At 36.9% G+C, this 26,845-nt stretch overlaps 1 protein-coding gene and 1 pseudogene across 4 annotated transcripts in view; both read left to right on the top strand.

Annotated features, from left to right (window-relative positions):
- Positions 1-26,845, top strand: part of WDPCP (WD repeat containing planar cell polarity effector) — a 407,401-nt gene that overhangs the window by 134,258 nt on the left and 246,298 nt on the right. For all 4 annotated transcript variants that reach the window (XM_058278665.2, XM_058278668.2, XM_058278667.2 and 1 more), the window contains 4 exons: positions 19,537-19,584; positions 20,424-20,468; positions 22,004-22,074; positions 22,326-22,385. In XM_058278665.2, the coding sequence (XP_058134648.1) occupies positions 19,537-19,584; positions 20,424-20,468; positions 22,004-22,074; positions 22,326-22,385 (224 nt within the window). The remainder of the gene's footprint in view (positions 1-19,536; positions 19,585-20,423; positions 20,469-22,003; positions 22,075-22,325; positions 22,386-26,845) is intronic.
- LOC101419092 (solute carrier family 25 member 3 pseudogene) lies at positions 6,554-7,926 on the top strand (annotated as a pseudogene).

Here is a 26,845-nt window from a genome sequence, read left to right as displayed (position 1 = left end):
ACTATGTCTGAGCAAAGCTTAATGTAGCCAGAGAGATTTTCCCTTTTTCTATAGGGCGGGATAGCCGCTTGGCAGGCTGCATCAGCATTTTCAAAGGCAAGTTGTTTTACATAGTCAGCATCAGTATTTGCATCACCAAACATTCTCTCAGCGGAGGTGCAAAGTCTACCTACGAAGTCGAAGTCGAAGAATGGTTCCTGGGGGCCCTGACGGATAGAAGTTAAGGAGGTAAGGGATTGTTCCTTGGTAGGCAGTCTTTTCCAGGCCTTAAGTGCTGCCGCATGGACTTGTTCGAAAAGTCCGGCATCATACTGCAACTGATTTGAGTTCTGCTTAAAATCTCCTGCGCCGAGAAGCATGTCCTCGGTCCACCCATTCTCAGTTCTGAGATTCCGCTGTGCGGTTTCGTTGCAAAACTCACAATATTCTGACTTCCAGAGGAGATAATCTCCTGCACTGAGAGCGGAGCAGGCAAGGGTGTGCCAGTCATGGGGGTTGAGCCACCCATCAGCAATGTGTTCTAACAGAGAGAGGGTGTATGGAGCAGTAGGGCCATAGGTGGTGACCGCGGACGTAAGCTCCTTCAAGGTTTTGAAAGGGAAAGGGTTATAGATGCGCTCAGGCTCAGATTCAACAGTAACCTCGCTTCCCTCACCAGCCTCATTAGGGCTCCCAGGTCTCTCGATAACAGGGAATGAAAAAAGGGGTGGTTTGCGGAAGTTGGCAGTTAGGGGATTTTTTAGAGGAGGGGTTAAATTGAGCTGACGCTGCATAGTTGCACATTGAGATTGTAGATCCTTTCTCTTTTAAAAGAAAGAGCCATAACTTTAGATCTGCATTGGGGTCTAGGCTAGTGGGGGCGGAAGCGGGGGGTGCATACGGGGGTGGGCAGAAACCAACAGAGCGTTCTTCAGCCTCAGGGTTGGAGTTATTGGAATCCGTACACGGGGTGTTAGGGTTTGGATTACTAATAACTCTCCTCCTCTGATTAGGGCCAGCTCTTCCCTTAGAGCAAGGGGAAGGGGCACTCTCATCATCGCTATCTATATTAATAGACACCGAGTCTGAGTGTGGGGGGGTGGTATTTAGCAGGACTTTTTGCCGGGGGGAATTTAGACCTGTCCTGTGCTAGGAGTTCCTCACCTTTAGCACTACTTGTGCAGCCAATACGTTGGTGTGGCGGAGAAGAAAGCGGTTACGGGAACTCTCTCAGGGCCAAAGGTTTTATAAAAGTCTTGTAGAGCGTCCCCAACTCTACTCCACCACCTTTCATTTATGGTCCCTTCCTGAGGAAGCCACGGACAGACTTCTCTCAAAAATCTAAAGAATTCTATTAGGTCCTTAGATTTAACCTTTATTCCTCTCGCCTTTAATGCCTCTCCGAGGCTCTTAATAAAAAGTTTGTGCTCACTCATTGCTTGTCCCATGTTTGCCGATCACTTACCGAGGCTTCGCAACCGGGAGGCAGGTTCCCTCACAGCGTCCTCTTGATACTCTCTGATTCTCCTTTTTGATTTCTGGACGTTACACTCGGTCCGGCCGGACTGTCTGTCGGCATTCCTCACTGGATCCCTCGTTTTCAGGTCCCTGTGCTCCGGCACCAATTGACCCGGCCCACAGGTCAAATGAACCAGCACCTGAAAGAGGGAGTGGGAATTGGGGGACAAGAGGTGAGAGAAACGGAGACAAGACAGGATTCTGATCAAGTCTCCGTTTATTGAGGGTAGAGCATCAGAATATATACTAAGGGGAGAGTATTAGCAGGGGGTGATAGGCTGATGAAGTCGCTCTTCCCTATAAGGCAATAAAATGCTGTTACACCACTTGCTATAGGTTGCGAGTCTTCAATGCTGGTCATGGCTTCAACATTTTGTTGCGCAGGCGGGGCACTTTTTGCCCGGGAAACTGGGGAAAGGGGAAGAAGAAGGCGGAAGCACAGGGGTGGAGTAGGCGTACTTATGAAAACTGCCATGTTGCTGGAGACCGCAAATGCGCGTAGCTCCGGGCGGCTCCCCACAACTGATAATTCCATTCTGTGTTATACACTATAGCAAAAGCCCTGGCATTTGTTTAGCAGGAGACATGTACAAGAATGTTGATAGCAGTACCATTTGTAATTCAGGCAACTATACACAGCCCAAATGTCCATCATTGGGAAAATGGATAAATAAATGTATGCAACAGAGAAAGTGAATGAATTACAGCAGTATGCAGAAGCATGGATAAATGTCAGGAACATAATATGGTAATAAATTAAAATGTAAGTTGCAGAAGAACACAGTATGATTGTATTTAGATAAATTTTTAAATCAGGCAAAATTAAATAATAAATTATTTAATGTTACAAACAGCAGTAATAATCTAAAGAAAATTAGGAGGGTTATAAATGCAAAATTTATTGTAACTCTGAAGGGAAGAAGTGGAATAGAAATAGAGAAGGGCCCACAGGAATCTTAAAAGGTAATGCTCTTTTTTCTTAAATTGGTGTTTTATTTGTTTGGGTGTTTTTTTTAAATTTTTTAACCTTACATATATTCTTTAAAATTAAAAAAAAATATTACATATGTTATTTTGTATTCATTCAATATTTTAAAGAACAATTTTTAAAACACCATGTTATAAAATAGTAATAGTTTTATTTAATAATAGATATACATAATGAAAGAAAAGTGAGTGACAACAAAATGCTATTAGTAGTAGAGTGATGTTACCAACATAGTGATGTATGACATCCACTGTAAATGTCTTTCCTCAAAATCAGCCAATAAAAGGACAAATCCCACTTGCCTAGAACTTTGGAGGATGGTGGAGACAGGAAAAGGGCTCCATAAATGCTAAATCAAAGAAAAAGAAGACTAATCCATGAGAGTAGGTAGGAAATTTCTGTCTCAGACCCACCTGTCCAAACCCTTTCCCTTCACTTGGTCCCACACAGCTTGAGAGTCACTCAGACAGCATGGCCCAGGTCCCTTCCATTGCAGACAAAGATTATAGAGCCATTCCCAGCAGCAAATTAGAACCCCACACATATCCAGGCCCAGGGACCCAGAGCAGAACACAAACAAAGCACAACATACAAAACACAAACAGAGCACTACATACAAAAGGGCTCCCGGGGTGGGGGGTGGGGATAAAAAAGAGAACACAGCAGAACTCTTGGCAAGAGATGCACGCACTCAAACCATTTTCTGTTGACTGGACCATCTAAATGTAAAATTAACTTTTCTGGAATGATCCACCTCTTCTGGATTGATCCCATTTGGCCTCCTGGGGTGGGATACCATAAGAAAGAAGAAACTGGAGATAAAAAAATAATAATAAAAGGGTTAAACTGAACTTGAGTGAGGGAGAGAATTAAATCATAGGTGCTGGGGAGTAAATTCTACAAACAGAAACAAACAGAACAGATCAACATTCTTAGTGAAGGAACTAAGGAACAAAACATTCTCCTGGAGGTGAAAACAATTGCACAAAAAGTACAATCTTAAAAATTATACCACTTACCTAGGGCAAGAATCTGATTAAGAAGACCTGAGAAAATTTCAGCAGTTAAACATGTCCTACTCTAAGGGTCTAGAATAAGTTGGACCAAGCATCAAAGAAGAACCTTAACACAAAGCCAATTAACAATAAAATCCTAGAGAAGAAAGAGAAACTGAGGTTAAGAGTTAATTCATCAAGATAATCAGATGCCCAAGCATCAGCAAAAATTTACAAGCCTTTCCAAAAAAAAAAAAAAAAAAAACAACACACGAAAACAGACAAACAAAAAAAATAGGAAGATATGGCTCAGTCAAGGGAACAAATTAAAATTTCAGAGGAGACTCAGAATTTGGAACAACTAATCAAAGAAATTCAAGCAAATCTCCTAAGTCAATTTAAGGAGATGAAGGAAAATATGGATAAAGAGCTAAAGTACTATAAGGAGATAATGTATGAAGATAAAAAGAATTTGAAAGTATAAAAAGAAACAGAACAGAAATTATAGGGATGAAAGGCACAATAATAAAGATTAAAAATACTAGAGGCATATAATAGCAGACACAAGAAAGAATCAGTGAACAATCAAATCATACAGTCAGAAGAACATATAGAGAAAAGAACAGAAAAAAGTAAACAGTGTCTCAGGGATTTAAAGGACAGTGCAAATCATGTAAACATACATAATGGGTGTCCCAGAAGGAAAAGAGAAGAGAAAAAGGGAAGAAAGAGTATTTGAAGAAATAATGGCTGAAAAATTCCCACTTCTTATAAAAGACATAAATATGCATGTCCAAGAAATATAGTGTACTGCAAACAGGATAAATCCTAATAGACCTCCTCACAAAAATATTAATCAGAAGGTCAAATGCCAAAGATATAGAGAATTCTGACAGCAGCAAGAGAAAAGCAGTTCATCACATACACAGGATCCTCAATAAGACTTCAGTGCCCATTTTCTGATCAGAAACTATGGAGGCGAGAAGGCAGTGATATAATATATCTAAGGTATTGAAAGAGAAAAACTGCCTACCAAAAATTGTGTATCTGGTAAAACTATCCTTCAAAAATGAGGGAGAGTTGAAAACATTCACAGATAAACAGAAGCTGAGAGAGTCTGTTACCAAATGACCTGCCCCTACAAGAATTGCTACAGGATGTTCTTCAGGTTGAAATGAAAAGACAGGAAAGAGTGTCTTGGAGAAATGTGAAGACATGAAGATCTTCAGTAAGGATAACTAATAAGGGTAAATGCAAAACCCAATAGTACTGTCGCCTCAGCATAAAATGCTACTCTTCTAATTCTTGTAAGAGTCAAATACAATTGAACAAGAAAAAGGCATATTTCCTGATAATTGTCATGCAAAATATAAAATGGTAAAGTGCGACAAAAACAACATAAAGAAGGGAAACAGAGGGATAGGGGAGCATAGACCAGGTATGCTATTGAAACTAAATTGGTGTCTTTTCAGATTAGTAGGTTATAGATAGGGGTTGTATAATACAAACCCCAGGGTAACCACAAGAAATTATTTTAAAAGTATACAGAAACAGAAATGAGAAAGGGACTAGTCAGATATACCACAAAAGATCAGCTATACAGAAAAGTAAGTTGCAATAAAGGAAAAGAGATACAATAAAAAGATATGATATGTTAAAACCAAGGGCCAAAACAGCTGAAGTACTGTTTTTACAATAATAACAATGAATGTTTTTTTAAAATTTTTATTTATTTATTTATTTTTTATTCATTTTTTTAAAAATATTACATTCAAAAAATATGAAGTCCCATTCAACCCCACCGCCCCCACCCCCCACTCCCCCCACAGCAACACTTTCTCCCATCATCATGACACATCCATTGCATTTGGTAAGTACATCTCTGGGCATCGCTGCACCTCATAATGGTCCACATCATAACCCACACTCTCCCACGTTCCATCCAGTGGGCCCTGGGGGGATCTACAATGTCCCGTAATTGTCCGTGAAGCACCACCCAGGACAACTCCAAGTCCTGAAAACGCCTCCACATCTCATCTCTTCCTCCCATTCCCCGCACCCAGCAGCCACCATGGCCACCCTTCCCACACCAATGCCACATTTTCTCTGTGGACATTGGATTGGTTGTGTCCATTGCACATCTGTGTCAAGAGGGGGCTTAGATTCCACATGGATACTGGCTGCAATCCTCCTGCTTTCAGTTGTAGGCACTCTAGGCTCCATGGTGTGGTGGTTGACATTCTTCAACTCCATGTTAGCTGAGTGGGGTAAATCCAATAAATCAGAGTGTAGGAGTTGAAGTCTGTTGAGGTTCAGGGCGTGGCTATCATATTGTCAGTCCAGAGATTCAAATCCCCTAAATATATCTTAACCCCCAACACCAACTACAATTCCAGTAAAGTAGCATGAAAGTCTTGTGAAAAGAGATCCCATCTGAGTCCAGTTCCATCACGCAGAAACAGTGGCTCCAAAGATGGGCCAACTGACATGGCAGTGAACCCCATCTGCCATGACCATAGAACCCGTGGGTCTCTTTAGCCCTCAAAAGAACCAATACCTGGGGTTGTATCTACTTTATCTATCTCTGAGACTCTGCTCAGGTGTGCATAAGGTCAATCCTTCTGACAACCTCCAGACTCTTTTTTAGAGACTCATAGCCATATAAACTCATTTCTCCTTTCCATTTCCCCCTTACATTAGGTCAAAGAGCATTTTAAAGTCATGTTATTATATGTAGACAGGGATATTCTGTTGATCCGCGTTGAACCTTTAATTCAAGGTCATGTTCTAGTTGCATCTTCAGCTGGTAACAGTGAATGTTAATGGACTAAATTCCCCAATCAAAAGATATAGATTGGCAGAATGGATAAAAAACCATGACCCAACTGTGTATTGTTTACAAGAACTCAGCTTAGATCTAAAGACCCAAATAGCTTTAAAGCTATAGGATGGGAAAGGCTGTTCTATGCAAATAGTAACCAAAAATGAGCTGGGGTAGCTGTACTTATATCAGACAAAATCAAGTGTAAGGCAAGGCTGTTATAAGAGATAAAGAAGGACATTATATAGTAATAAAAGGGGCAATCTGTCAAGGAAAAAAACATCAATATTTATGCACCTGTGAGCCTCAGCCTTTTTGAGGCAGTGGTCAGGTGTTTGCCATCTTAGGGAGAGAATGTTCTCATCCATAGCACATCAGATGCAGGTGAACCTGTTCAATGTGCCTCATCTTCAGCTGGTGCGTGATAGCCTCACAGGCTCTAGCAGCAGGCCCACTGGGCCCCTGGGCCTGCCCTACCACTCTCGCAACCTGGCAGCCGCCGCTGTGGAAGAATATAGTTGTGAATATGGTTCCATGAAGTTTTATGCACTTTGTGGCTTTGGTGGGGTCTTAAGTTGTGACCTGACACGTACTGCTGTTGTTCCTCTGGATTTAGTGAAATGCTGAATGCAGATGGACCCCCAAAAGTATAGGGGTATATTTAATGACTTCTCCATTACACTTAAAGAGGACGGTGTTCATGGTTTAGCTCAAGGTTGGGCTCTAGCTTTCATTGGCTACTCTATGCAAGGGCTTTGCAAGTTTGGCTTTTGTGAAGTCTTCAAAGTCCTGTATAACAACATGCTTGAAGAGGAGAATGCCTATCTCTGGTGCACATCACTTATTTGGCTGCCTCTTCCAGTGACAAATTCTTTGCTGACATTGCTCTAGCTCCTATGGAAGCTGCTAAGGTTTAAATTAAAACCCAACCAGATTATGCCAACACTTTGAGGGAAGTGGTTCCCAAAATGTATAAGGAAGAAGCCTTAATGGAATTCTATAAAGGGGTTGCTCTTCTCTGGATGAGACAGATACCATGCATAATGATGAAGTTCATCTGCTTTGAACGTACCGTTGAAGCATTGTATAAGTTGGTGGTACCCAAGTCTGGAAGTGAATGTTCAAAGCCTGAGCAGTTTGTCGTAACATTTGTGGCAGGTTACATAGCTAGAGTCTTCTCTGCAATTGTTTCTCACCTCGCTGATTCTGTGATATCTGTGTTGAAATAAGAGAAAGGTAGCAGTGCTTCTGAGGTCCTCCAGAGACTTGGATTTAAAGGTCTGTGGAAGGGCCTTTTTGCCCGTATCATCATGATTGGCACTTTGACTGCACTACAGTGGTTCATCTATGACACTGTAAAGGTCTACTTCAGATTCCCTCATCCTCCTCCACCTGAGATGCCAGAGTCACTGAAGAAGCAGCTTGGGTTAACTTAGTAGATAGAACAAAGCAAATGTGGACTGAATCTACTTATCAGTCAGTGTTGAGGAAAATGCAAAAGGAACTTTTATATATTTGATAGAGTAGGAAATTGTCATCCCTGATTTAGTTACCGTAGTACCCTTGCCTAAAGCAAGAGTTTCAAATTTATTGTTCAAATAAACACAGCTGTACATGAAAAAAAATTTATGCACCTAACACAGCACCCCAAAATACATGAGGCAAACATTGGCAGACCTGAACGGAGAAACAGACACCTCCACAATAATAGAGACTTCAGTACACCACTCTCATCAATAGAGTATCTAGACAGAGATCAATAAGGAACCAGAGAACTTAAATAATTTGATAAATGAACTAGACCTAACAGACATATATGGAATGTTGTACCCCAAAACAGCAGGATATATATTCTTCTTAAGTGCTCATGGGTCATTTTCTGGGATAGACCACATGTTGTCACAAAACAAGTCTCAATCAATTTAAAAAGTTTGAGATTATACAAAGAATTATCTCTGACCATAATGGAATGAAACTGGAAATCAATTACAGGCAAAGAACTGGAAAATCCACAAATAGATGGGAGTTAAATAACACACTCTTAAACAATCAGTGGGCCAAAGAAGAAATCACAAGAGAAATAAGTAAATATTTTGAGGTGTATGAAAATGAGAACACAACATATCAAAACTTATGAGATGCAACAAAGGCAGTGCTGAGAGGGAAATGTATAGCCCTAAATGCCTACATTAAAAAAGAAGAAAGGATATGTACATTTGGAAGAAGTAGAAAAAGAACAGAAAATTAAATCTAAAGCAAGTAAAAGGAAAGAAGTAAAGATTAGAGAAGGAATAAATGAAATTAAGAGTTATAAAAGAGAGCAATAACAAAACCAAAAGTTGGTTCTTTGGAAAGATCAATAAAATTGACAAACCCTTAGTTAAAATGACAAAAAATAAGAGAGGACACAAATAATTCAAGAAAGAAAAGCCCAGGACCAAATGACTTCCTCAGTGAATTTTACCAATTACTCCAAGAAGAATTAATACCAATCCTTTTCAGATGCTTCCAAAAATTGCACAGGAGGAAACACTACCTAACTCATTTATGAGGCCAACATCACCCTAATACAAAAGCCAGATAAAATACTACAAAAAAAGAAAATTACAGGCCAATTTCTTTTGTGAATATAGATGCAAAAATCCTCAACAGAATATTAGAAAATTGAATCCAACAACACAATAAAAAATGATACACCAAGATCAAATGGGTTTTATTCCAGGTATGCAAGGATGGTTCAACAAAAGAAAATCAATCAGTGTAATATACCCAAATGAAGGAAAAACCCACATGATCATGTCAATTGATGGAGAAAAGGCATTTGATAAAATCCAGCATCCTTTCTTGATAAAGACAATTAGAAAACTAGGAATAAAAGAAAACATCCTCAATATGATAAAGGACGTATATGAAAAAGCCACAGCTAACATCATTCTCAATGGTGAAAGACTGAAAACTTTCCCTCTAAGTTTTGGAACAAGACAAGGATGCCCAGTGTCACCACTGTTATTCAATATTGTACCAGAAGTTCTAACCTGAACAGTTAGGCAAGAAAAAGAAATAAAAGATACCCAAATTTGGAAAGGAAGAAGTAACACTGTCACCATTTGTAGATGACATGACCCTATATATAGAAAGTTCTGAAAACTCAACAACAAAGCTCCTAGAGCTAATAAACGAAATGAGCAATGTGGCAGGGTACAATATCAATGCTCAGATTTCTGTAGTATTTCTATACAATAGTAATGAGCAATCTGAGGATGAAATCAAGACAAAAATCCATTTACAGTAGCACCCAAAAGAATCAGATATGTAGAAATAAATTTAATCAAGGATATAAAGAACTCGTACACAGAAAACTACAATACATTGCTAATGGAAATCAAAGAAGACCTAAATAATTTGGAAGGACATTCCATATTCATGGATTGGAAGACTAAATATCTTTAATATGTCAGTTCTACCCAAAATGATTTACAGATTCAATGCAGTTCCAATCAAAATTCTGAGAACCTATTTTGCAGGAATGGAAAACCCAATCATCAAATTTATTTGGGAGGGTAAATGGTCCCGAATAACCAAAAACATCTTGAAAAAGAAGACCAAAGTTGGAGGACTCCTACTTCCCAACTTTAAAGCATATTATAAAGGTACAGTGGTCAAATCAGCCTTGTACTGGGACAAGGAGAGACATATAAATCCATGGAATCAAATTGAAAATTCAGAAATAAACCCTCACATCTGAGGCCAATTGATTTTTTTTTTTTTAGGAAGTGCTTGGAATTGAACCTGGGACCTCGTACACAGGAAGCAGGCGGTCAACTACTGAGTACCAACTGCTCCACCCAATTGTTGTTGTTTTTTTAAATTTCTCTCCCCTTCCCTGCCCTCTCAGTTGTCTGCTCTCTGTGTCCATTCGCTGTGTGTTCTTCTGTGACCACTTCTATCCATATCAGCAGCACTGGGAATCTGTGTTTCTTTTTGTTGCGTCATCTTGTTGTGTCAGCTCTCCATGTGTGCAATGCCATTCTTGGACAAAGCTGCACTTTCTCTCATGCTGGGCGATCCTCCTTATGGGGCGCATTCCTTGTGAGTGGGGCTTCCCTACATGGGGGACACCCCTGCATGGAATGGCACTCCTTGTGTGCATCAGCACTGTGCATGGGCCAGCTTCACATGGGCCAAGGAGGCCTGGGGTTTGAACCGTGGACCTCCCAAGTGGTAGGCAGATGCCCTATCCATTGGGCCAAGTCTGCTTCCTCCCAATTGGATTTTTAACAAGACTGGCAAGTCCACATAATGGTGGAAAGAATAGTCTCTTCAACAGATGGTGTCGAAAGTCTGGATATCCTTATGTAAAAGAATGAAAAAGGACCCCTATCTCACACCGTATACAATAATTAACTCAAAATGGATCAAAGACCTGAATATAAATCCAGGACTATAAATTTCCTAGAAGATAATGTAGGGAAGCATCTTCAGGATCTTGTTGGCAATGGTTTCTTACCCCCAAAGCACAAGCAGCAAAAGAAAATATAGATTAATGGGACCTCATCAACATTGAAAACTTTTGTGCATCAAAGTACTGTATCACGACAGTTAAAAGACAACCTATTCAATGGTAGAAAATTTTTGGAAACCATGTATCCAATGAGGGATTAATATCCAGAATATATAAGGAAATTTTACAATGCAACAGTAAAAAGACAACCCAATTTTTAAAAATGGGCAAAAGACTTGAATAGACATTTCCCCAAAGAGATTATAAAAAAGCACATGAAAAGATGCTCAATATCACTAGCTATTAGAGAAATGCAGTTGCAAACTACATGAAATACCATTCATACCCATTAGAGTGATGGCTATTTAAAAAAACAAAACAAAATTACAAGTATTGGAACGAATGTGGAGAAATAGGAACATTCATTCATTGCTGGTGGAAATGTAAAATGGTGCATTGACTGTGGAAGACAGTTTTGGCAGTTCTTCAAAAGCTAAGTATAGAATAACCATATGACCTGGTGATCCCTCTGCTAGGTATATAGTTTACTTGATAAAAGATTAGGGCTTTGATCCAACCACATCAGTAGGGCATGACTCAGGGTTGAATCTCTGTCCCCTTGGTGGGCTGCTATAAATGGACTCTTTCACACAGGAAGAGAGAGAGCTCCATAGATGCTAAAGGAGAGAACATTATCAGTTTTGATCCCGGACCTCTGGGGAGAGATGAGCCATTTGCCTGATAGTTTGCAGTTGAGATAGGAATCCCTGAGAGATAAACCCTATGCCAGCCTACAGCTGAGATCGGAAGAAGCTGGGTCTATGGAGCCTTAAGAGGAAGAAGGAAGAAGAGACCAGGCAGAGATCACTGGCCATCTTGTTTCAACATGTGGCAACTGCTTTTGGTGAGAAAGCAACCTTGAGTTGGACTCTTTGGGACCTTGTGACTAAGCTTTTACCCCAAATAAGTAGTCTCTATAAGAGCCAACAGATTTCTGGTGCTTTGCATCAGCACCCCTTTGACTGACTACTATACTTAATAAGGACTGTTGTACAGCCGTAAAAAGGAATGAAGTCCTGATACATGCAACAACATGAATGAACTTGAAGACATTATGCTGATTGAAATAAGCCAGACACAAAAGGACAACTATTGTATGATCTCATTGATATGAAATAATTTAATTTAGCAAACTCATAGAGTTAGAATCTAGAATATTGGTTAACAGGGGCTGGGTGGAAGGTAGAGAAGGGGGAGTTAATGCTTAATTTGTAGAGAATTTCTTTTTAGATTGTTTATAAACTGTTAGTAGTGAATGGTGGTGATGGTAGCACATTATTGGTAGTATAATTAACAGCAGTGAAATATATGTGAATGTGGTTAAAAGAGGAAATTTTAGGTCGTATGTATGTTAGTAGAATAAAAATTAAAAGATAAAACAGAACTGTATAACACAGTGAACCCTATTGTAAATGATGGACTATATATATTTTTTCTCTTTATTTTTAAAGAAGTTTAGATTTCATAAATGTTATATCAAAATTTAGGGGATTCTCATATACCCCTTTCCCTCTCCCTCCCCTATTAACAATATCTTTCAATTGTGTGGTACATTTGTTACAACTGATGAACACATATTGAAACATTACTACTAACCACGATCTATAGTTTACATTATGGTTTACACTTTGAACCATACACTTTCATAGGTTTTGACAAAATGTATAATGGACTATATCTTCATTGTAATGTCATGCAGAACAATTCCAATCATGATGAACTATATTTAATAATACAAGTATAAAAATGTTCTTCCCTGAATTATAACAAATATACCAAACTAATGTAAGGTGTTAGTAATAGGGTGGTATATGGATAAAAAAAATACACCTAATGTAAACTATAGAATATAGTTAAAAATACAATTTTAATATACTCTCATCAGTTGTAACAAAGGTACCATGCTAATGCAAAGTGTCCAAAATAGGAGCAAATGGGAATACTTATAACTTTTTACATGATTTTTCCATAAACCTACAATTTCTCTAATTAAAAATACATAGGGAAGTGGATGTAGCTCAAGCAGTTGGGCACCTACCTACTACATGGGAGATCCCGGAGCTTGGTTCCTTGTGCCTTCTAAAGAAAACGAGCAAGACAGCAACCTGGCATGGTGGACTGATGAAACAATTTGACGCAATGAGAAAACACAAGAGAAATAACAAGGAGGGAGCAGATGTGGCTCAAGTGATTGGGCACCTCCCTCCCACATAGGAGGTACCATGTTTTGTTCACAGTGCCTCCTAAAAAGAAGATGAGCAGACACAGAGAGCACACAACAAACAGACACAGAGACCAGACAGCAAGCACAAACAATGGGGGTGAGGGAATAAATAAATAAAATCAATCTTTAAAAATAAATTAAGTTAAAAAGTCAAATGAAAAAGCAAAAAAAGTTATTAGTGGCTATCACTGAATAGTGTAAGTATGACTATTTATCTTTTTTGTGCTCTTCTTTCCTAATTTTCTACAGTGAACATGTTACTTTTATAATCAGATTAACATAATTGAGTTGAAATATGCATAAATATGATAGAGAACATGAAATGATAGGACAAAAGACAAAGATGAATATTATGAAAGGAAATATAAAAATAATAAAGGATGAACCTGGGAACTCCACATGCAAATAACAATTCCAGGAAAAGCAACCAGGAAAGAAGGAAATTATCAAGGAAATATACTAGAAATTTTCCTAGAGCTAAGGAAATGAGTGCTTGAAACAGCCCATCGAGTACCCAACACAGTGAATGGAAAAAGATCTATCTCAAGTCACAAACTTTCAGACCTCTGAGGACAAAGAAAAATGTTCCAAAACTTTGTAGCAAGAAAAAACCAGTTACTTACAAATGGTTGGGACTCACATTAGCCTTGGCCTTGTTAACACTGAAAGTGGAAGCTCTGAGACAATGGAATGATGTCTTAAATTTCAGGGAAAATTATTTTCAACCTAGTTATCTCTTCCCTGCCAAGCTAACCAATTGAATGTGAGAATAAAATACACATTAAGTTACATAAATTCTCACCATATTTACTTTGTATTTCTCAGTAAGCTACCACTATGTGTCCTACGAAACAAAGATGTTAAATCCAGAAAAAGCAAGGCTGAGGATTCAATCTGTGCAATACCTGTATATCAACCTTTAAGGCAGCTAGGAGCAGGGTCTCCAGGAGGAAGGGTGCCAAGAAAAAATGTATACTGGTTTGCCACCTAATATGTCGGAGTGTATTGGTGATTAATTAGTGTTAATTTTTAAAGCAAAAAAAAAAAACAACCAAGACTGTTAATAACCTTAGAGAAGTTGTTCTAAAAAGAAAATGCAGTGTGCCATGTGGTTCAGGTGCTGGTAATATTTATGTATTCAAAATGTTGTAAGCATTGACTTAACCAGAAGTTGTGCTGTGATTATGTTGGGAGAAAGGGGAAGAGGATGCACAGATCGGGAGGTTGTACAATGTGTAAGATAACACAATTCTCAGTTCCCATAGTGAAGGGCAATAGATAATATCTAAAACTGAAGAATCAAGAAATAATAACACAAACATGTTATTTAGAAATATGTACCAGAAGAAACAGCTGAGAATTGAAGATGGTTATCTCTAGGGATCAGGTATTCGGGACAGGGAAATGTCCCTGTCCATTGCTATTTGGCAATGTTGTTTTATGTTGAAAGTCTTGTAGCAATAGTTGGATTTTAAAAACCCTACATGTTTTAATTAGATATTTCTTCTTTAAAAAGAAAGATCAAAGTCCAAAACAACCACAAAAGCCCTTGTATTCTCCAAAGACCTTGGTAATGTCACAATTAATAATATATTTTCTTGAAAGCTCAAAATGGTATCAGTGCAATTATTTTTTAAAAAGGAGTTGATAGGGAAGCAGATGTGGCTCAAGCAATTGGGTTTCTGCCTACCACATGGGAGGTCCAGGGTTTGGTTCCTGGTGCCTCCTGGAGAAGATGAGCTGGAATGGCAGGCAGGCATGGTGAGCTGACACAACAAGATGATGCAACAAAAGGGACACAAAGAGAAAGACAGTGAGAAACACAACAAACCGGGGAGCTGAGGTGGCTTAGGTGATTGAGCACCTCTCTTCCACATGGGAGGTCTTGGGTTTGGTTCCTGGTGCCTCTTAAAGAGAAGACAAGCAGGCACAGAGAGTACACAGCAAATGGACACAGAGCACACAGTGACCTCAAACAATGGAGGGGTGGAAGGTGGATAAATAAATAAGACAAATCTTTAAAAATAAAAAAGGAGTTGATAGATTTACTTAATCACCTATAGATAGATACTCACAGAAGGAAAAAATGGGGCTTGAAAAGATTAATGTTGTTGCCCATATTCATGTTATATTGTTTATTGCACTAAAAAAACACCAGAGCAACATTTCTGAAATTTTAAATCTTAATGAAAATGTACTATTAGCTGCTTTGACAGTCTCCTAAAAGAGTGATTTATAGCGTGAAAATTTTATTATTAGTGAAGCCACATTCTTGACCTTGCTGCCACCAGAACTGTTTTATGCTGGAATCTTTCATTGAAGTATCTTTTTTGCTAATCCTAATTGCCTATCTTTGCTTCTCTCTTATTCTCTTTCTTTCATATATCTAGTTTCATGAGCCTTGAGTACCTTCTTCACATTTAACTTCCTACCTGGCTTGGACCCCATGGTTGGAAATCTGGTCATTTTATCTTGATTCCCTTATACCCCTAATCTTCTGTTCTATATCCAGTTAACTCCTTCCCTGTCCTCCATGTGCCTAAAGTCCTCTGTCCCTGTACCTCCTTTTCTAAGAGAGTCAGTGGTTTTTTGAGAAGAATTCTGTGGTAGTGCACACAGGTCCCAGGGGGAGGTGACCAGATTTAGCCCCACCTCATCTCCAGCAGGGCATCCACTTTCACTTTGCTGGGAACATTGAGCTCTTTGTTCAGTATTAAATCCTGTTTCTTATTTAGGGCTCAACTTTAATAACAGACACTTAGAGAAGGCTTCTCTGACATCTAGACTTAGTCCCCTATTATATGCTTTTATTATGCTTGACATTTTAAAAAATTTAAAGTACTTTTAAAAAACCATTCTGAAATAATCACAAATTTACAGAAAAGCTGTCAGTACAGAGAATTTTCTTTTCTTGAGCCATTTGAGTGTAAGTTGGAGACCAGACACCTCACCACCCCTTGATACATTAGTGTGGCTCTCCTATAAAAAGGCCATTGTCTTATATAACCATCAAAATCAGGAAATTAGCAGTGATAATAGTACTAGTTTCACCAGTTATCCCTTCAGTCACCAGTCACCCTTTTTAGCACGGTGATCTTGTTTAGAATCACACTTTGCCTTTAGTTGCCATGTCTCTTTATCTCTTTAGACTCCTTCATTCTGGATTCTGGAAAAGTAGCTTCACCTTCACATTTCACATTTTCTTCTTTATTTTTCCTTTTGTGACCTTAGTATGTTTAAAGATCTTAGGCTAGTTATTTTGTAGTATATCCCTAAATTTGGATATATCTGAGGATTCCTCACTAGTAGATTCAGATTATACATGTTTGGCAGGAACATCTCAAAAGTGATGCTCTGTTCTCACTGCATCCTATTGGAGTTGCACACATTTGCCCCTTCATTGATGATGTTCACGATTACTTAAGATGGTGTCTGCTAGGCTTCTCCACTGTGGGGAGTACCTTGAAACTATGTAAATATCCTGTTCCTCACCAACATTTTAATATAGTATTTATTGATTTTATCTCTTTGGACTTAGGGTTCCTATTTTATTCAATAGTTTTATAATCCATTATTATCATTGTTTAGTTTGATTTTTAAGTCGCCCCTGATATGGTCAGTGGGATTCTGTTCAAGCTGCCTTTTCATCTTTTTTTTTTTTTAACATACTTTCCCATTGTATATTGAATATTTACTCCATGTAATTTGTTTTTGTATTAAAAAATTATCATGGTAACATATATAATATTAAATACTCCATTTTGACCACTTTCAAGTATACAGTTCATTGGTATTTATTACATTCACAATGTTGTGCTACCATCACCACCATCTATTACCAAAACTTTTTTATCCCAAAACAGAAACAGAAACTCTCTACCCATTAAGCAGTAACTCCCTGTTTCCCCTTCCCTCAACTTCTAGAAATCTCTTACCTACTTTCTGACGCTATGAATTTGCTTATTTTAAATGTTTCACGTAAGTGGAATGATACAATATTTAATACCTTTTGTGTCTGGCTTATTTCAGTTAGCATAATGTTTTCAAGGTACATTCATGTTATTGCATGTGTCAGAACATCATTCCCTTTTATGGCTGAATAATATTCTATGATATGTATAGACCACATTTTGTTTATCAGTTTATTTATCCATTGATAGACACTTGATTTTTTCCCAACATTTGGCTATTGAGAATTATGCTGTGAGCATTGGTGTGCAAATATCTGTTTGAGTTCCTGCTTTCATTTTTTAAAATATATACCTAGAAGTGTAATTGTCAGGTCATATAGTAATTCCGTTTAACTTACTGAGGAACCACCAAACAGTTTTTCACAGAGGCTGCACCATTTTACATTCCTACAAACAATGTACAAAGGTTCTGGTATCTCTGCATCCTTGCTACTACTTATTTTTTGGTTGTTTCTTTTTTAATAACCATCCTAGTGGGTGTGGAGTGGTATCATACTGGTTTTGATTTGCATTTATCTAAGTCTTTTTCACATGTCCCCATCAATATTTCAGCATTTCCATGCCTTTCAGCACAACAGATATTCCTGCTCCAGTGCTGGAATCAGCTGCTAAGGAGTTTGGTTCCTTTTAGAGAAGAATGATATCTAGAAGTCAAGATGTATGGTAGCCATGCCTATTGCTCTTGGATTATCACTGCTCTCAGACCCTGTCTTTGGACAGAGCTTAGGGAATGCTTATATGTATGTGTGTACACACATATTTACATCCACATTCATTTCTTTATATATAGAAAACCATGAATTCACACTGTTACCTCTAATTCTAATCTACCACCATAAGGTTTGTTCTAATTTTCTCCTTTTCCAAATTAGTACTTCTCAGGCAGTGGGAAACCTGGGTCTCCCATTATCTTTAATGCATTTATCCCCTTAGTCAGTCATGCTGTATGTAATCCATCTCCTGTCTCTGTGTCTATGCCCTGCCTGTGTGGATGCCCTTCTCGCCCCACATGGGTTCAGACATACCATGCTGGGCTGCTCTCATGTGAGTGTCCTGCTCACCTTGTTCAGCCTCTAATTCTCCACACCAGGCTTATCCTGTGGGTCTGGACATACCCACTCTGGGCCAAATGTAGTAGGTCAAATTTGTCTACAGAATTCAGGGTCCTTTCTGATCTTCATAGTTCTGTTCTAGAGTTGTGGCAAATATTTGGACATGTGGAATGATGGACATAATTATAGGCTGATAATGTTATTATATAGGCTATTGCCTGTGTACATAGTACCTGTAGTTCCTAGATTTAATGAAAACTTTTTATTGTAGTGTAACTTACGTACTAAAAAGCGTGTGCTTTAGCTATTAAAAAATGAACACACCCATATAATCACCATACAGCTCAAGAAGTAAAATATTATCCATATCCTAGAAGACCTACTCATACCCTTTCCCAATCACTATTTGTTATGTATTTTCAATCTAACTGGTGGACATAAACTGGCATTCTTTACATTGGATGTCCCAATTAATGGCATTCTGAACAAAATAGAGCTCCAAAGGGTACACGATTCATTATTTTGAAAAGCTGTGTTTGTAAAGCTAATTACAACAGTAATAGTTGTTTTTGTTCTCGTTTTTTTTTAAGTTCTGTCATTCAGCTTGAGAAAGTTTAGAGCAGGCAGTCACTAGGGGGCAGCCTGCACTGCCTCACCTTTTTTAGAAACAGTTGTATCCTCCTTTTGTTAGTAGCTGGGAATTATTTTGCATGGAAGGAAACAAATGTTATTTCCAATGAAAGATATTTCATTATCCACAGGTACAAAGAAAACAGACAGAATTATTCTGTTCCCTGTAATTAAATTGCAAGGACAAATTCCTTGGTTAAATCCCTCTCAACATCTGGGAAGCCTGTCTTGGCTTCTTACATAGGCCCCAGCAGAGGATCCAAATTTGAATAGGTTTGGAAGGCTTTTTGAATCTAAACAAGTTTCAGATAATTTATCCATACCTTCCTTTAATCCTCCTTATTCTTTCCTGCAGATTTCCCCCAAACGCCATAGGATAGGAACTGGACCCTTGAGCTCAATCAGAGAGAAGAAAGAAACAGCCCTGAATCCAACAGCTAGGGCATTTTCTTCCATGCACTGATCTCATTTGGCATTGCTTAGTGGCAGTTCGTTTTGGTAGTGCCCTGTGAAAAATGTCAGAGGAAGTGTGAAAGAGAGAACTTGATCTCCTCTGATTCTAATCTTTTTCTCATACCTTTTTAGTTTTTTGTAAACCTTTTCTCATTAGATTATAAATTTTCTGGTCCTTGCATATCCCTAGCATAGATGAATCTGTGTCCCAATGCTTTTGAGCTATTTTACTTCTAGTGGCTAAAGAGATTGTTTCTGCCCTTCCGTTTCCCCACAATATAGTATGGTTTGGCTTCTTATTTTAACTTTTACCATAATTTAATGTTATTTCTTCCTTTCTATAGACAGAGACATCGGGATCTACCAGTATTATGACAAGAAAGATCCACCAGGTAAAGTACCTATTCAACTAATTTTTATAAGCTAAATATTCTAAACTATGAAATACTGTCTGTTAAAAACTCTGATTTGAGCTTTAGAGAAAACCTGGAATTTCAAGAAAAGCCCTTCAGTTCTTTGGAAAAATGCTGAGGTCGATATACAGTTCTGTATAAAATAAAGCAAAATTGAAAAATGCCGTAGAAGAACATGAAAGTTTTCATTTTACTGCTGATCAGGTTGATAGCTGGACAGTCTATTCGTGTTTATTTATCAGTGTCCCAGTAGAGGGCATTGTTAATGCATGGGTCCCACAGATGCTGGCCTCCGATCCTCACCTGATATCTGAAATAGGCATTTCTGAGTGAATGATCAATTTTCTTTATCTGATTAATCCTGTTAATCCTAGAAGTTTCATGATGGGCAAAAAGGTCTTTCTAGCTAGAGTTACTTCCTGTTTTGCTGTCTGTTGAAGTGGGGCTTGTGTGGGCATTCTGTGTGCTTAGCTTGGTGGTTAATAGGCTGACTTCATGCTTCTGATGACAGACTGCAGCAGCTTCTGTTCTGGGCTCGGTTGCAGCTCCCTTCCCTCTCTGATGAGATTGGAAGCTCAGGATATTGGCCCACCTGTTGGGCTATGTAAGCCTTTTCACTGCCTATTCAGGAAAGCTCTGTGAAACGAAACATCCAAATTATCACAGTTTTTCTTACGACTGTCCTTTTTAAAGTTTAGCACAATTTCTTACTCTTGAGAATGTGATAGTAAGTTATAAATATAAAAATACAAGGTATTATAATAAAAATAAGTTCCACATTTTTTTGTCTTTCCGTTTTTCCTCTGCTACAATATCAGCGACAGAGCATGGTAACTTAGAAGAAAAGCAGAAGCTGGCAGAATGTAAGCGTATTTTATATTTTGGGGGGATTATTGTGAAACTAGAATTTTAATATCCTGAGGTTCATTCTTAAACAACATTCTGCTTTCTGCACAAATAAGAAACCCTATTCCCCCAAATTCTTGTAGTTGCAAATTCCCATTGCTTAAGTACATAAATATTGGAGTAAGTTTTATATTTATTAGGCCTTTCTAATCTAGACTATCAAAACTTTTATCTTTTTCCAGTCAGATATATTCTTATTTAACTGTAAACTTTTAAAATATTTATATTATTTAATATATTTAAAATAAATATACCATACTTAAATTCTGGTGATAACATTTTATAATTCATACTTTGCCTAATTATTATTTTTACCCATTTTAAGAAAATATGATTTGTAATGATCAGTATGAGCATTTTATTCCCTCTTTTCTGTTACATATGTAATACGGTTATAATATAATATGATTTTTATGTCTTAAAATTAAATATAGTTTAGGGCTTTATTTACAACTTAGCTGGGGCTGAATCCCATCTTTTCTCTTACGTAAATGGTCAAGTTACATTTAATTTTTAAAAATACCAAATTAGTATTTGTAACACAGATATAAAAATTTACAATATGCTTTAGATATCATGAATTATGTTTATAGAACCAAATTAATTTGGTGAAATAAGATATATAGCAATTCTACTGTCACATTTAGATGGCTTTTTATACGTATGTTATATGTATGCTAACAACATACATAAAGGCATGCAGTTCTTACATAGAATTATGGATTAGAAGAATCCAAAACTGAATTCATTTTAATGGTAAAATGTAATGAGTTTAACATTTCTTTAATTCTTTGAAATAAAACTGTTTAGTTTTTTTCAGGCTAAATTGAGATTCTACTCAATAATTTCACCTTTCATTGAATTCATTTAAAACAAAACCAAGTCTTTATCATTATTGAATTGTGGTGTAGGTTTTAAAGAGAAGTGTTTTTTTTAAATAAAAAAGAGCACTATTAGTTCTTAATTTGTTAAAACTTGGATTCCCCTCAGATTTTTTCTTAGTTTTAATATGTGAGATTTCTTTGCTTAAATAATAACATTTTCTGTGTATCAACTTTGTATTTCATTTCTTTTCTCACTACATTCAGTTACTCATGAGAATTTCCAGGTATGAGAAGGCCTCTTGCAAAATCTGAGATTTCTTTTGGATCGAACATTTAATTACTTACATCAAATTTAGTTACTTTGATAGTAAAGAGTGGGTCATTTACCAATAAGTACTAGATTCACGGGCCTAGGAAACTTTCCCAAGGATTCTTTGAGCCTTGTTGGTTGTCATCATAAAATTATGATCAGGGAGATTGTTTTGTGGTAAAAATCCTGTTCTTATGACAAAGCCTTTCAAAAGGCTGTCATTTGATGATGGATATAAAAGCCCACTTCCTCTCAATTATGGAAATGTTTTATTTTAATCTACCTAAGTTACACTGGTAAGAAAAGTTTCCTTTTTAAATTATGTTTAGTGAACTGTAATACATATTTTATTTGCCAGCTCGAGATTATCCTTGGATGCTCAAAAACAGACGCCCAGAAAAACTTCGAGACTCACTCAAGGAGTTGGAGGTATCTTTCAAAAAGTTTCAAAAATGGCAACAAACAAATCTGTTTTAAACATCTTTCAACAGGTTTAATTTTCATAAAGGATCAGCTCTCATGGTGATGATGGCTTTGCTTTTGTCCAGTGAGGAGTTCCACAACAGTTGCATCTTTGTGTGGCATGCTGATCCTTTTCTGCTTGCAAATCAGAAGCACTTTAACTGATAACAATAATGTGTATAGCCAACTGCACTCTCTTTTTCTCGATTGCCCTTCAGGAGCTGATGCAAAATAGTCGGTGTGTGCTGAGCAAATGGAAGAACAAATATGTCTGCCAGGTAAAATGGTTTGACAGTGTTTAACCAACGGAGCTGAAAACTATGCGGTAACTGATATTCATGTGTTATGATAGGTAAAGACAAAAACTTTTTATGATAGATATTTTATAGCTTGAACTCTAGTCATTCTAGAACTAGCATTAAACAATCAGATTGACCAGCCACCTCATTAATCAGTATAGGTGTACTGGTACACTGTAAACATGATAGAAATCTTTTCAGATGGTATTTTTTGTTTGGATATTGTCTGAATGTTGATTAGATGTTTACTGGCATGGTTATAAAAAATAATCATATTTTTTAATGAAGATGAAACCACAGGAAAACAAGTTTTGTGGCATACCATTCTATTAAGTGTTTGTGAATACCGTGCTTACACAGATTGACAGCAGACTAGAGTTAGACCTAATGTAACAAGGCATGTGGTCTTACTTTTTGAAAGGGTTCATTCAAGCTGCACTGTTTGATACAGTAACCACGAGTCACATGTGGCTATATAAATATAAATGAAAACTAATTGAAATTAATTAAATTTAAAATTCAGTTCCTCAGTTGTACTACCAACATTTTAAGTGCTCAGTAAGTACATTATCATATTGGATCGTGTGGAGATAAAATGTTTCCATCACAAAAATTTTTACTGGATGCATTACTAGACAGGGCGAGCTAGATATTAAATGGGCCAAGATTCAGAACATAATAGGCTAATTAGTGGATCACAAAATAATAGATAGATAAATGACTCAGCTTTGCTGATAGGTTTAAAAATTACTATTTACCTGGAAAAATTTTACTTGCTTACAATAAAAAGAATAATTATCAATTCATATTCTGCTCATCTGTGTAATTGAAGTTGCATCAGTACTATTAATATTTAATAATAGTTCTATAAAGGAATCAAACTTCCTGTACCAGTTTAAATTTTTACTTGTTTACAGTGTGATTTATTTTAGGTCTAACTAAAATTGTTAGAACTTGAGGCCCGTGGCCCTACCCTTAAATTAACAACATCAAATTTGTAATAATTACAAACATATCTTAATATAGACTACCATTTTAGTGGACTCTGTTTCCTTTTTTTTGTTTGTTTAAACTAACTTAAAGGTCGTGGAGGTAACTTAGCTACCTCCTCAACTGGCATAAATTATTTTCCAGAAACTATTTACAAGGCTGAATTAATATTCTTAGAACCATGATTCTTCTTAAATTCACTTTACAATATGATTCAAAAAGTTGGAATTTTAAGAAAATTAAATTGTTTGCATAAAAATAAGTTTTAGTCAAACATTAAAACTTGAATACAAAATAGGCTCCAGAAAACTTAGTACAACTCAAATTATAGTTCTTAATGTCATTACTCACCTTAAAAACAGGCTCAAAATTATTTGACTGGAGGGCAAGCCCGCCACCTATAGTAAGGGGTGTGTCTCATGGCCTCCACCCTTTCCATCACACAGGGTAGGTTGGAACATGTCAGGGATCTTAAAATATGCAGTGGAACATCCCAATTGGCAATCCTATTTAGACAGACTTTATTGCGTTTTAACTTAATAAGTAAGGTTTTATTCTTTTAAGTTATAGAGAGGGATGCCCCTCATTATTGAATTAACTCAGAAAAAATATTTCCATGATATAGTCTAAGACATTGGTGGTTTACAGCAGCCTGACAATACTGGTTTCTTAAGCTGTTGTACCAGTGAGAATGCTTTTAGCATTTCCAATGGAATTTATGTCTGTTTATGTTGTAATATTTTGTGCTTTATGTTTCTGATCAATGAGATATTCCTAAAATAGACCTCCTACTACCAGCACATTTTGATGATATATTTTATCAAGTAAACTTGACTTCCAACCACCCACGGTTCCAGGTCAGTTCCCACATTGTGGGACACTTTCTTTAGGGCCTTTGAGATACCTTCTAACCTTATTCATCCACTCACCTATACATATGTTTAGGGAAAAAGTTGTCTTTTGAAGTTGATTTTCCAGACTTTTCCTGTTTGAAAGGCATTAAAAGGTATGAGACATAATTTAGAGTTTTAGTTTCACTAGATATATATTTCTCACTGGTTTGTTGTTGTTACTGTTTTTTGGTCTCCTAAAAGTCATTTTTTTAAGAGAAAGAGTTTAATAATCTGCTTTGAATTTCTTAAACCATTTTACAAACCATTCTTAGAGAATAGTAGTTTAAGCATTAAAACACTATTAAGATTGTTCACTTCTCTGGTGGAATTTTTTAATTCCTGCAAGTACTGTGTTTCAGCTCACATTTGTTTTTTTTTTAGGAGGTACCAGGGATTGAACCCAGGACCTCGTACATGGGAAGTAGGCACTCAACCACTGATACATCTTCTCCCCAATGAGAGTTGGTTTTTTTGTTTTATTTTTTTAAATTTTTAAATTTAATTTAATTTAATCTTTTGAGAGGTACAGGGGATTTAACCCAGGACCTTGTACATGGGAAGTAGGTGTTCAACCACTTGAGCTTTATCTACTCCTAACTCACATTCTTATTTATAGTTAAAAACAAATTCTTATTAAGCAAATATATAACTTTACATATATTTGTTTCTTAGATTAAATTATTTGAACTATTTATGTATAAAAATAATTAATTTACTCAGTTTTACTTTGGTTTCCTTATATAACAATTCAATTGTGTTTCCAGACACAATTTTAAAATACCAAGAAAAGATAGTTTCCTTTTTCAGTTCCCATAATGGATTATTTAACAGCCTCTTTGAAAATGAATTATTTCCCAGCTTTTTCACAGATAAATTGTTACCTTATGGAACGCATTAAATCATAACTTTCTCAGTCACAGAATGGATAGCATGATCATCTGATCGAAATTTCCTTTCATCAAATTGTAGGAAAATCAATTTGATTTTCTCATAAGACATGAATAGTAACATGGTTTCACATTACAACTATTGGTAATAGCATATTATTTATACAAAACCCATCACAGTACTTTTTGGCTGCCCACCATTGTGGGGGGCAGTGTGGGAGTCACTAAAATGCAAGGCCCACGTGGGCTGAGTCTCCAGTATAATGTAGTCCAGGATAATAGACACATGAAATTACTAGGATACTAATGCATGCAAAGTTGTATGCCACCAAGTAAAAAGACAGGAGTTTAGAGAAAGCAGAGATCAGTATACTCTGAACTAGTTAGGAAGAATTTTATGAAGAAATTTTAACTTTAATTAGACCTTAAAGACATGGAAAATTTGATGAGACTGAAAAGGGAAAGGCATTCCAGAAAAAGAGATTAAATTAACTCAAGTATTCAAGTGAGAATTAAATGGGGTGTCTATATGGTAGTGAGGGCCCTTTTGGGAACACACAGTTTATGTTGAAGAACAAAATAGTTAAGTTTGGAAAGCAACTTGGAACCTCATGTTGGGGTCTTTGAATGTTGCACTAAGGTATTGATACTTTACTATGTAACACTGTAAACATGTTTAGAGCAGGGAAGTGACACATTAAAATTAGACTTATGAAAGGATTAGTTTGGCAATGAGATATAGGATAAAGCACGAGAGCCAGGAGCAGAGAAATCGTTTCAAAGGATAAATATAGTAAGGCTAAGTTGCAGAGAGTTTTAAAAACCAGAGAAATTTAGAATGGCGTAAAATTTAGTTTTGGCTATGTTACATGGTAAGCAATCAAAGGTAGTCAAGTGACGATATTATTGGAAATATGGAACTAGAGTGAAAGGTGGGAGCTAAGGTTTGAGAGAAGGCAGCAAAGAGGTGGCATTAAACCTTCCAATAGGCAGCCTCACGAGAGGAGGTGAGAGTATTGGGAGAAGAGCCAAGGATTCTCCCATTTAGAGATAAGAAAACCCGAGCCAGCAGAAGAAACAGAAATAGCAATCAGAATGATGAAGAATTAGAGAGAATTTGTTTCCTTAAAAATCAGAGAACTTAGACGTCAGGAAGCCTGAAAAATAGGCTTAAAGGATACTTTGTCCCCTGTTTTAACTACAGTACTTATAAGTTTTCATATTGTCATAATTAAGCTATCTATCAACAGGCATTTATTGAGTTTCAGCAATAAACCCCATCTTTATGCTAGGACTATTGAAAATATTAAATGGAACCCCATATCTTCAAAGGATTTCAAATGTACATGCGAAACAAAACTGATGTGAAAAAAAAAAAAGAATAATTTGGGGTTATGTGCAAAATTGCTGGTTGCATTATCTAAAGCACAGCTGAATTTCAGGAATTGTTGTTCAATCAATCACAGTAGCTGGTTAAGATTTCATGAAGGAGACTGGATTTACAGTGGACTTTGAAGGTAGAATTTAATTTGGGCAAGTTGGACTAGAAAGGTAGCCTGAAATTTTTTGTCCATACATGTTCATTTTATGACCTCTTTTGACCTATACTAAAGCTATTGTTTGTTGTGTGGTTGGGCTAGTTTCACTAATATTATAAACAAATGAATAA

Source organism: Dasypus novemcinctus, chromosome 17 (genome assembly GCF_030445035.2).
Source record: "Dasypus novemcinctus isolate mDasNov1 chromosome 17, mDasNov1.1.hap2, whole genome shotgun sequence".
Classification (NCBI taxonomy): Eukaryota; Metazoa; Chordata; class Mammalia; order Cingulata; family Dasypodidae; genus Dasypus; species Dasypus novemcinctus.
The sequence above is the reverse complement of the archived record's forward strand: the minus strand, read 5'-3'. Positions and strand labels throughout refer to the sequence as shown.